The sequence below is a fragment of the Notolepis coatsorum genome (genome assembly GCF_963971535.1).
Source record: "Notolepis coatsorum genome assembly, chromosome: 1".
NCBI lineage: Eukaryota > Metazoa > Chordata > Actinopteri > Aulopiformes > Paralepididae > Notolepis > Notolepis coatsorum.
Window position 1 is genome coordinate 235606645 of NC_140165.1, and position 13326 is coordinate 235619970.

General features: G+C 43.0%; 1 protein-coding gene across 2 annotated transcripts in view; it reads left to right on the top strand.

Moving 5' to 3' along the window:
* eml2 (EMAP like 2) overlaps positions 1-13326 on the top strand; it is a gene marked incomplete at its 5' end in the record, with an annotated part of 78511 nt that overhangs the window by 11182 nt on the left and 54003 nt on the right. For both annotated transcript variants that reach the window (XM_084313592.1, XM_084313593.1), the window contains one exon: positions 11519-11743. In XM_084313592.1, the coding sequence (XP_084169718.1) occupies positions 11519-11743 (225 nt within the window). The remainder of the gene's footprint in view (positions 1-11518; positions 11744-13326) is intronic.

Below are 13326 nucleotides of genomic sequence, written 5' to 3' on the forward strand. Positions count from 1 at the left end.
CCAGACTTAACTACTGTAACTGCCATTTGCTACAGCAGATTCAAAACAAAATTCTGAGCTTCCGTGTATGGATCATAGGATTTGTTTGTTTTGTTATAAATGATGACTGCTAGACTATGTTTGTATTCATATGACTGCTTGCTAGACTGTGTTTTATTTATAGCTGCATGGTCATACAGTGTATTTAGGAGGTGTTGTTCGTGGCCTGTCCTGGGGAGGTTGCTCTTTGTGTGTCGCTCAGCAGAAATCCCCTTACATCTCGGACCTAAAGGTTATAGGCAACGCGTTGAACTGCCGTGTATCAGAAAAAGGGGCTGAATTTCAGGCAAAAAAACAAAAAACGTCATTGGATATTTCCCTGTCAAAGTACTGAGGTGGCAGTAGGGTTGCAAAGGAGAATTTTCCATGGGAAGTTAAAGGTGCTATAGATAACATCATAAATGATACATCCACAGAGCTTTTAGAAAGGTGCAGAATAAAAGTATTGCCTGGAAAAAAAAGGAGAAAAAAAGAATTGATTAATTAATTAGTCACTTGTGTAATGTACTTGTAACTAATTTTGGGGGGAAATACACATAAGGCAATACTAGGTCACGTTTTGGTAAAAATATCCCCATTTAATGGAAAGTAAGTTGAATTGCAACACAGTGCACTCCTTCATCACATGTACAGGTAACTCCCAGAGACATAGAGTCCTGTCTATATAATGACAGCAACAACAAAACTACTTACTACAAAATAAATCTATTCAGAGAAAATAATTAAATGTTGACTAAAATGACAATTTACTGCATTATGAGGTGACCAGTGACTTCAAATATGAAGTAAAAAAGATGATACAGTATTATGTAACATTATTCTTTGATATTGATGACTCCTCATTCAAGAGGAGTCGGGATTTTGTCTCGTTAGTCCCCGTCATCACGATGGGGACCGGGTGAACCCACTTCTCATTCTTTGCAGCGTCCCCATTTAAAGGGAACTCGGTAGAATCCCAACCCTCTGCACGCACAGTGCATTCTCCCATCACACGTGTAGAGCACTCCAATGCAATATCCTGCATACAGTACTTATAACTTACCGTAAGAAACTGTGAAATGAAAGTCCCATTAAAACATACGGTAAGAATGACGTTCCCTCCTGCTACAGGATACGCGCTGATATCATCGTGTGTCTGTTAGGAAGCTGTGCCATGCAAATCTCTCAGGGCAGAGATCCCGTCCCGCCTCCACTCTGTATGTAAATCTGACGCTTGATTTCCCTCCTGTCACTTCCTGCCACCGATGTCTGATTTGACTGAGAGATGGATGGTGTAGTTTAGCGATACAGTAACAATGCACTGGTGGAGAAAACGTCGACCAACTCAGCATGAGGTGTTGATGTGCCATGACTGAGGCCTGGGGGGTGAATCATATTCATATTCTATAGAGTCTATGGCTTTGAAAAGCTCCGGTATACGATTGTAGATTTAAATGGTAAATGGACTGCGTTTATACAGCGCTTTTATGCCTCATTCACTCACACATTCACACACCGACGGCGGAGGCCACCATGCAGGGTATCGACCTGCTCATCGGGAGCAATTAGGGGCTTAAGTGTCGGGAGGAGCCGGGATCGAATATCGATTATCGAAACGATTAATCGATTAATTGGATACAAATAAAAAAGTAAAATTTCGCAAATATGCAAAAAATTCGCAAATATGCAAAAAAAACTAAACATATTCCTTGTTTTGTACAATGCTCTTTCAAACAACTTGCAAATTGATGGTAATAAAAAAAGCAAACGTAAATGTATGCTATACATCGAGATTGTGAGAAAATCTTGGTTTTTATAAAGAGCACATAGCAGGTATTTTACACTTAAAACAAAAACCTGTTTAAGTAATAATAATAATAACTTTATTTGTATAGCACCTTTCATACAGGGGATTGCAGTTAAAAGTGCTTTACAGCAGTAAGAAATAAGACATCAAATCTGTGTAAAACAAGCAGCAAGAGCTAAGCATAAAGTGGGATAAAATAAAGCGGATATATTAATCAAATCATATCAGAACCTCTTTTTTTTTTTATAAATATTTTTTTATTTTCAATTTTTAACATGACATAAAACTAGACACACAAACATTAACAGTAAAAATCCACAATAAATCACAGGACTATGACAGTCTAGTATTTGAATCAATATAAATGTAGATTACAAGATATATACATAATAATTACAATACAATACATACATATGCTCTTGCTCGCTCTCCCCCCCTCGGGACCCCCCTTGGACAGTCCAACCATTATTTCGTTTAAAACAAAGGATTACAAATTCATATGCTATGCTTTATTTTCTCCACCACAACTGACCAAATTGCTATGCTGGCTTCATTAACACCTAGGATTCGTGCGGTAGATATCTCTAAATAAATCACATCAAGATAGGTAAGAATTAGGGGTGGGACGATACATCGATCCAGATCGATACATCGATGTAATTATCAACGATCGAATCGGATCGATGCGATGTAATAAGATCGATTCATATCGATACTCTTATTTTGAAAATCCTGTGGCGAGTCTCATAACTGATTGTGTTAAATGGGCATATGATATCATCTCATATCGATCGCAGGCACCTGAATCTAATCGTATCGTATTGTATCGTGAGAGACTTTGTGATATCGGCAAATATCGTATCGTTGTCCAAAGAATCGATATCGTATCGTATCATGATGAAACTGGTGATTCCCACCCCTAGTAAGAATCCATACCTGGGGAGCTCCAGTAGCTCACCACGTACCGCAAGTGCTATTTCAGCGCCGTGGACAACCGTGCTCGTCACGGATCTGGGGCTGAGCGCGTTCGAATCCCGGACGGCAGCCGTGCCTTTCCCAGAGTGTCTTCCCCCCCATCTGAACCCTTTCAGCCTGCTTCTGTCGGTCGAACTTGACCAAGTATGAATGCGATGAAAAAGCGATAAACGCTAAAAGAACCAGCTGACTGGTCAAAGTTTAAAAAAAAATAAAAGAATCCATACCTTCAGGCACATTTTCTCCGGTTGAATCCAACGTAATGCTATTAGCTTTTTGGCAGCCGTAAGACCGGACAAGATTAGCCTCTTTACATGTACAGAGTGTGATAACTGAGAGACATTATTCAGCAACAATACCGAAGGAAGTACAGGTATGGTCAGAAATAAAAATTCAGATAATTGCGTGGTTACTTCTTCCCAGAATATCTTAACAGGGGGGCATTCCCAATACATATGCATAAATGTACCGATATCACCCTTTAGACATAAGGAGCATCGAGAGTCTTGTTTAAGTCCCATTCGGTTCAGTCGTATCGGAGTCAGGTAAGTCCTATGAATAAAATTAAGATTAATCTGTTGATGATCCGGGTTGCGTGACGATAGCCGAACGTTTGCCCATACTTCAGCCCAATCAAAATCTACTTCCAAGTCTGGTATATCCTTCCTCCAAACTGAGTCTAGGGGAAGGACTTCATACGAAGATGTAAGTAAGTGACGATAAAAATCAGAGACGAAGCCTCTCGATGTCTCCCTTTCATAAAATAATTTGTGATATCTGTCTATCATATCAGAACCTCACGTTCCAATAGGCTTCTTGAATTTCTGTAATCTGTTACAAAACAAGTCTTCAGATGAAATAAGCTGAACGGTTTAAATAACAATAATATAAGAAAAACATAAAACACAAACTAAGGGCTAGATCCACAAAGAATGGATTGCACGGAGCAAGTTGCACCCTTACTTAAAATTCATTATGAATTGAAAATGGGGGACCCTGATGTAAACAAGACGAAAGTCTTTCTCTGGTCTGCATCCCCTTAACAATTGTGTGTATTGAGCCGTACTGTATTGTACCCATTCTGCAATCTGTTAATAAAGTTTTCATTCAATGAATCAATCTGCACGGTGATTGATTGAATGGAAACTTTATTAACAGATTGCAGAATGGGTACAATACAGTACGGCTCAATACACACAATTGTTAAGGGGATGCAGACCAGAGAAAGACTTTCATCTTGTTTACATCAGGGTCCCTCATTTTCAATTCATAATGAATTTTAAGTAAGGGTGCAACTTGCTCCGTGCAATCCATTCTTTGTGGATCTAGCCCTAAGTGTTAACCGGCTTTGCTTTACATCAAATGGCTTCAACAACAGGCCATGGAGGTGCATCATAACAGACCCAACTAATCGACTATAAAAATAGCTGCCAACTATTTTCACAATAGATTAGTTGTTGATTAGTTGATCGATGCACTGTGATCGGAAGGTGCCTGGAAGGTGTTGTGGACATTCTCTGAACCAGTAACGACCTTCAGGGCTCATGTCATGGTGAGGGACGGAGTGAAGGATTTAGGACACAGGGTGGGTCCACAGATATTCTGTCCAGCCCACAGACCTTTATCAAGTTGTAATCTGTTGATCTGGGCCACATATCTAATAATCTGGCTTCGGGAAGTGTCCCGTTTGATAATCTGACTAGACTAGTGATGTCATGGTGAGGCTGCTGGGTGATTCGTTTGGAAAGAGTTCAACATCATTAATAATCCCTGTGAAACGATGGGTGGAGAGGGGGAGGTGGGGGAGAAGAAGAGAGAGAAAGAGAGAGAGAGAGAGGAGCAGGTATATGGATGGGTTCTGTATCTAAATGCTTCAGTTTGATCATCGTGTTATTCTGAAGAGATAACGGGGCAAAACGACCTGAAATCCATGTCACGGTGTATTATCACATTTACCTCTGCAACGATAAATGAAACGGTAATACATTTTTTAGACTCCAGTGCACAAATTCCACATTCTCCACCGTGTTGTTGGCCCTCTGTCAACATGTTTGTAATTTGTTGTTTTGTACGCACTGGAGCAACGCATTTACAGAAGATACTTATACGGGCAGAATTAGGTTGGCAAGAGATAATATTAATATCTGCATTTGTACATTTTTGGTTTATCACCCAGTCCCAATAGAAATCATAAAAGATAATCATGGATTGGCCTACATTGACAAATACTGTATATAGGTTTTTTATTTTATAGGGTTAGCCTAATACATAAAACATATCGGCTTGAGATCCTGAGATCTGAACCAGAAAACTATAAATGCAGCTAATTCCATCTTTATAGGTGGAAGGTTTAAGGTGGTGTAAGGTTTGAACGAGGTGTGATCAACAACAGTGAGAACAGACAGCCAGGCGGGGACACCGTCTGCTTCAGGCCCAGGAGGAGAACAACACAGCTTTGTTATTCCATCTGCATCCCTAATATCTATTCCTCACGTCTCCCTCCTGCTCTCTACTCTACACTAATACACCATCACTAGTATCTATTCCTCACTGTCTCTCCTGCTCTCTATCCTACACTAATACACCATCACTAGTATCTATTCCTCACTGTCTCCCTCCTGCTCTCTATCCTACACTAATACAACATCACTAGTATCTATTCCTCACGTCTCCCTCCTGCTCTCTATCCTACACTAATACAACATCACTAGTATCTATTCCTCACGTCTCCCTCCTGCTCTCTATCCTACACTAATACAACATCACTAGTATCTATTCCTCACGTCTCCCTCCTGCTCTCTATCCTACACTAATACAACATCACTAGTATCTATTCCTCACTGTCTCTCCTGCTCTCTATCCTACACTAATACAACATCACTAGCTGTTTCTCTCTCTCTCATCTATTCACCAACAATCAGTCAGATAGTCAGTCAGTCATTCACTCACTCACTCCTCTTCTAAATGGATCATTAGGCGTGTTCGAGATGGGATAGGCGGACGCAGATCTGCGCAGGTTTTACTACGGCCTCGCCAAGCACGTTGCATGACGGTTAGAATGTTGTCCGACTTGCTCTGAAAATCTGACAAGACAAGGCGCGGAACTCTCGCGGGAGCGAGCCACGCACAGCCTTCAGAGCGATAGGCGCCACAGTACCTCTCACTCGGCTGCTCCCGGCTGGGAAGCGACTTGCTATGGTCGCGCAAAGCGCCTATTGGCTCAGAAAAGTTGTCAGTCACCAGCCACGTGACAGCCAGGGAGTTATGAGTTGTTTGATTGATTGATTGATTGATTGATTGAAAACTTTAATGTTATGCGTTATCATCATATCATCATGATAAACTTCAAGCTGTCAGACACACACACACATGCGTCGTCTGTTTTGCCTCAATACTCTATATATAATTCTGTTTTGCCTCAATATACACAGTATACATATATATATTGATGCAAAACAGAATTATTCAGCAGTGTGTTGTGTGTGCGTGCGGCCGGCCAGGAGCGCGCAACAAGATGGTATACATTATGGTATATGAGGGTCATTGACGGATAAGACTTTTCAATAGGCCAATTTTAAAATACAAAAAATAAGGATATATTTGGCCATTTTTCAAACATTTTGAATGTAGTGTATACATGCATTTATGAAGGGAAAAAAAATTAAGAGATTTTGGTGTTTTTAAAGTTGAATTAATAGGACATGGCCTTAATAAAAGTCATTTGGGGCGACCGTAATTTATCTCAAAATTAATATATTTCCTTAACATTACTAATATTTTAACGGGTATCAGTAATTAAATATACATCTTAAGAAAGACAGGCTTGTGTGCCCTTTAATTTTTTGTAAACCATGATTTCACAAGTTTATTCTATAATGGCAGTGTCTCCCTCGTAATGCAGTTACAATACCCATATTTGCTCTAAAACCCATAAAACTGATTTAAAATGTGTACAGATAGTATCCACTTAAGCATAGTATACCAGTGATTAATATTTGAGCCAAAACTGATGGATATTCTATTTTGAATTTAGTACAGTTATTGACAATCATTGGTTACCCCGCATGACAAATGGTCGCCCCAAATGATGAGAGTAGTTAAAAGTCTATTTAAAATGTTACACAATGCAGTTCAGACAAAAGAAAACTGAACAATGTTTTTATTACAATCTTTTCAAGTGGTCAACAAAAATATTCTTCAATTCATTCAAATATCACAAAAGTAAAACATGTTAACATGCGAGGGCCCACATGTGGGCCCTCTTGAGGAAGATTTTCCCACCTGCACTTTGGCGACCTCTACCAGCTCGGGTGTGCATATATTTTAATACTATATATCGAATTAAAGCCCTATTTGTTGCCTGTCGATAGCCATTTCAGGTGACACAATCCGTTCAGCGGTTCTCGAGTTACATGCCGATATGTGAGGTGTGCGCCGAAGTACACAGTGTTGTACAAATACAACACTGACTCCCGGGGCTCTAGCTCCGTCAATCAGTTGGCACGGTAGGTTACAAGCTTCATAAGGAACATTCAAATATTACAAATGTTAAAAACATTAAACATTCAAAAAGTTAAAGTGCAATACACATTACATGCTTCAGGAACTTGAACATTTCACAAATGTCCATTTTCATGTCCTCATATCATCATTGGTTTTGTCAATGTATGAGAGCGAGAAGGTGGGTTAAGTAGCATCACTTTTGTGATGGTAGTCACATTGGACAGGGATTAACAATTTAAGTCAATAATAAAAGGTAAACAGAGTTGTATGTATGGAATAAAAATTAAACACCAACACAGTTCTATAGTCAATAAACAATAACCACCAACATAGTTGCATGGATGAAATCAACGCTAAACAACTACAACACAGTTGTATCAGTTCCTTTTAGGGATGGCACGATACCACTTATTCATGTCCGATACTGATATCACAGCCTTGAGTATCTGCCAATACCGATACCCATCCGATACTCCCTTAAAAAACAAAAACCTGTGTTTAACCTAGCCATCTATAAAACATCAAAAACTCCCCTAAAGGAAGAAATACATACCACACATGACTCAGTTATGCAATAGTGCTGCTGCTTTTTATTTTGTTCAAATTATTTAGTTAATACGTTAATAAGACTACAGCTATTTCATGACGGCTTCCTGTCCTCACGTCTAAAACGTCTGTTTACCGGTACAATGCGTGGAGTTTCCAATCATTGGTAAACAAACATAGTGCTGAAAATATACACTTTGACTGCTGTTTTGATAGGGTTAGGGTCTTTACTCTTGGCTACATTTGAAAAAGAAACACAACATTGTACCTATTTGAGATAGCCGTGTCAGAGATAATGACGGTTTGGCAACATGAAGTGAGGCTAAGTGTCGGAAATCTACATTTTCAACAACAGAAAGGGGCTGGTCGTCCAGCACAATAAATGTGGTTATTTTCTCGGTTTTCTTCAGCTTTGCTTTGTTACTGTCTGCAGAGAGTTTCTCTCTCTTCTGAATGGTTTCCAGCTATGTTAGCTGCTGCAACAAAACTTTTCCTCTTGGCATTCGTTGCACTGAACTCTGCATACTCCCTTCCCATGATTAATCTGCAAGTGTTGTGTGGTGTTGAAGTTTCCAGTGTTGCTGCCACCCCTAGAAATACTTGGGTCGCAGATATTACACTTGGCTGTGTCGTGTTATTCCACAAGTATACCCTCTGTATTTGTTTGTGCGTGTCTTCATTCTGTTAGCTCCACCATACAGGTCCGTTATTATCCGCTCTTAGTCTACTCTGCCCTGCGTACCTGTCTGTGACCCCAGTACGGTGGCCTGTACTCTGTGTCGTATTAATGCACACACATTAGCATAACACCACAGGCTGTTTTGCCTTTTTCTTCTTTGAGCTTAAAATAACTCCACACAGCTGACATGATTGCGGCACGCTGCTAACAAGTTGACTTACGTTTAGCTAATGCTAACGTTGTTGTCACGCTACTACTGTTCACGTGATGGCATGCTTTACGGCCTGTATCGGATCGGCCGATATCCAATCCTGTGAATTTGGCCAGTATCAGACCAATACCGATACTGAGGATTGGTGCCATCCCTAGTTCCTTTTATATTATCTCATGGTAAACTGCAGGCATTTCAAATTGAGGTACATGTGCATGTTTTAACAAATCAGGCAACCTGAACACCTAGAATAAGAAGCACACCAAAAAACAAAACACTGATATTTTTTACATTTAGTTAAATTATTAACGTTCGGTTATGACATCATACGGTGACATCATGAATGTTCCAGAACGTTCGATCATGACATCATACTGTGACATCAGAAATGTTCTAGAACGTTCGGTCATGACATCATACTGTGACATCACAAATGTTCCAGAACGTTCGAGCATGACATACAGTGACATCACAAATGTTCTAGAACGTTCGGTCATGACATCATACTGTGACGTCACAAATGTTCTATTATGACAAATAAGCCGGTTCAATGACTTTATCTAAATCCAATCAATATTCCTAATGCCGTTTCAATGTAAGGTTATAAAAATAAACATATAAACATTCATACAATACAATATAGCTTTGGCTCCTACAGTCAACATTCCCCAAAGATATATCAAACACGAAACAAACTTTGATCAGATTATAATGGAGATGTTGCACAGTGCAATCCACTGAACATTTATTGTTGAAATATGTCACTGTTGATCATGAGCTGGATATATAACCTATGGTTTCAAGGGATGTTAAACCTACTGTAGAATCAAAGTAAATGTTAGTGATTCAAATCCTCATTTAGAGGTAGGGGATCCACCACAGCTTGCCCTGCTGCTCTTCTCTACTTCTACACGAGCCAGAACTGGTGGAGTGTTCTCCATGGATGGTGGTGTCAGGTCCAGCATCGCCTTTTCCATCTTTTTCCTTCTCCCTGTAACCTCTGGATGCAGCCTTCTCCCTCTCCGATAGCTCATCTGACTTCACATGGAATCTTGCCCTGTTGTTTTCTTCTCGCTGAAACAATAGTGTATAATGTGATACTAATTCTGGTGGGCTAAATTACATACAAACTGAAGTTCAAGATATTACAGAAAAGGTCATTCCTAATCCTACTAACATGACAGTTTGAAATACACCAGAGAAAGATATACTGCATGTCACCTATAGTTTTTTTTACCTCTCTTTTCCTGGCAAGATAGTCTACATTGACCCGCTGTCTGTAGTGAGTGTCTGTTTGCTTGTTTGTGCCATCTAGAAAATAGGTTAAACTAGTTAAACATGACTAATACATGTACAATTACCTAAATGGAATGTCATGCTATACCGTTTAAAAATAATTCTCATAAGATGGTACAATACTCAAAAAGAAACGTTAATTCCTAAATAGGAATGAAAAATGACAGAAATGTTGAAAAATATATGTTAAAGTATACAAAGAGTTATGCTAAAACAAAGAACTTTATGTATATAAAACATGAATAAAATATAAATATACAGAAACTACAAATACAGGACATATATCTATCATCTAAAACACTCAGCAGTGGTCGCCCCACATGATACTCGGTCACCCAGATGATGTTTTTAAGGTCAGTCAAAGATTACAGGCTAACCATTAGCTACAGAAACCAAACTAGCTAGCTCTTACCACATGTCACTATCAAATTCATCATCAAAATATAGATTTTCAGATAAAACATATTATTCACAGTTTTGGGGCGGTCGTCCCACAAGACATCCAAAAGTGGCAATTACATTACAGCAGTTAAAAAAGAGATTTATTTGCCAATATGAAAGAGACTTACTAACCTGCTAGTTGTTTCTCTGGGTCCCTCATATGTGACTGGCTGATGCAACATCCTGTCCTTGAGGTGGTTTCAAAATAAAAGTCCCACAATTGTGTTTTCTTGATGGTCGCCCCAGATGATATTTCATAAAATTAACATATGCGGACAACATTCGTTTGTATATTATGATGGAAGTATATGTGCAAATGCTTCATAATTTTGTCAATGAATGCAAAACATGTTTGAAATTATGCCAAATAGGGCAAGGGAAATATTTAAATAGATTTAAAGTGATTTTAATCCAGTTGTCCAAATAGAAGTCAATGCTGGACGGTCGCCCCACATGGACATTTGACACTTCAGATAGCAGAAAAATTACCAATAACTCGAATGTTTGGAGGAGTTAGAGTGGGTCTGTATATGGGGAAGGTATTAGAGATACATGTAATCTTTTTATGAATTTTTATGTTTTTTTTAAGGTAAGAAATTCAGTGGGACAGAAAAAATTGGCGTCACGTCATTGACCCATGAATAGTATATTCCACTATAGCAGTATATGGTGTGCTGTACATTTGAATCTGATCTAATTTTGCACACGGCCATCGCATTATAATGAGCTGGACAGGTGTGTAATGTGTGCGTGGTGATGTGAAAGAGTATCTGCCATGCGAGACTAGGCGAGAGGCTCTCGTGAAATCGGAAGTGTCCGCCTTTTTAACTCCTCCCCCGGCTTCACTCGGCTACTCTCGTCTACTTTCGAGGTGAACCGAAATCCATCTCGAACACGCCTATTGCCATCACTTGTAGCAGAGGCTGTTCTGTGATTCGTCACTCACTCACTCACTCACTCACTCACTCACTCACTCACTCACTCACTCACTCACTCACTCACTCACACACACTGACCCTGTGTCCTCTCCTCTGTCCTCCAGACGACACTCTCTCAGCAGGCAGTAACCTGGACATGGAGGACCGCGTGTCTCAGCTGGAGCAGAGGCTGCAGCTGCAGGAGGACGAGATCCAGCTGCTGAAAGCCGCTCTGGCCGACGCCCTGCGGAGACTGGGCGGCTGCGAGGACCTGGGCCTGGGGACCCGTGGGCTGCATGCGGCCGGGAGGAGGCCTGTGACCGCCTCGGCCCTAACACCACCTACCAAGGGTGAGGACCGGCCGGAGGAGAGGGCAGGGAGGGGACGAGGGGTCGGCAGGGCGGCTGGGAGGGGAGGAGGGGTCAGCTGGGAGGGGAGGAGGGGTCAGCAGGGCGGCTGTGAGGGGAGGAGGGGTCAGCTGGGAGGGGAGGAGGGGTCAGCTGGGAGGGGAGGAGGGGTCAGCTGGGAGGGGAGGAGGGGTCAGCTGGGAGAGGAGGAGGGGTCAGCTGGGAGGGGAGGAGGGGTCAGCTGGGAGGGGAGGAGGGGTCAGCAGGGCGGCTGTGAGGGGACGAGGAATCAGCAGAGTGGCTGGGAGGGGACGAGGGGTCAGCAGGGCGGCTGTGAGGGGACGAGGGGTCAGCAGAGCGGCTGTGAGGGGACGAGGGGTCAGCAGGGCGGCTGTGAGGGGACGAGGGGTCAGCAGGGCGGCTGTGAGGGGACGAGGGGTCAGCAGAGCGGCTGGGAGGGGAGGAGGGGTCAGCAGGGCGGCTGGGAGGGGAGGAGGGGTCAGCAGAGCGGCTGGGAGGGGAGGAGGGGTCAGCAGGGCGGCTGGGAGGGGACGAGGGGTCAGCAGGGCGGCTGGGAGGGGAGGAGGGGTCAGCAGGGCGGCTGGGAGGGGACGAGGGGTCAGCAGGGCGGCTGGGAGGGGACGAGGGGTCAGCAGGGCGGCTGTGAGGGGACGAGGGGTCAGCAGAGCGGCTGGGAGGGGACGAGGGGTCAGCAGGGCGGCTGTGAGGGGACGAGGGGTCAGCAGAGCGGCTGGGAGGGGACGAGGGGTCAGCAGGGCGGCTGGGAGGGGACGAGGGGTCAGCAGGGCGGCTGGGAGGGGACGAGGGGTCAGCAGGGCGGCTGGGAGGGGAGGAGGGGTCAGCAGGGCGGCTGTGAGGGGACGAGGGGTCAGCAGGGCGGCTGGGAGGGGACGAGGGGTCAGCAGAGCGGCTGGGAGGGGACGAGGGGTCAGCAGGGCGGCTGGGAGGGGACGAGGGGTCAGCAGGGCGGCTGGGAGGGGAGGAGGGGTCAGCAGGGCGGCTGTGAGGGGACGAGGGGTCAGCAGAGCGGCTGGGAGGGGAGGAGGAAGGGTCGGTGGAGGGGAGGAGGAGAGGGCAGGGCAGCTGGGAGAGGAGGAGTGGTCAGCAGGGCGGCTGGGAGGGGAGGAGGAGAGGTCGGGTAGCGAGAACTGAGTCCCAAGGCACTGATTCTAACATGGTCGGTACTACCTGGACTGAATCACGTGCAGCATCAACATGAGCACATGATATGATATGATATGATATGATATACTTTATTGTCCCCGTAGGGACACTTGTCTTGGACTCTTGCCTCCATAATAGTAGTAATAAAATTTTAAAAACAAGCAGCATATAAACAAAGCAACACATACTGTAGCATCACAACCACACATTACACATACTGTATACACACAACCAGTAATAAGAACACTGACTGACGTTTTGCACAACCCCACACATCATGTCACGAGTCTATTTATTTTTTATCTACTTTTTCTCCCCCTTTTTTCTGTATTTTTCTCTCATCCCAATTTAGTCGTTATGCCAATTCCCTTCCTGGTCGTTGCGCGCATTTCCCCCCCACT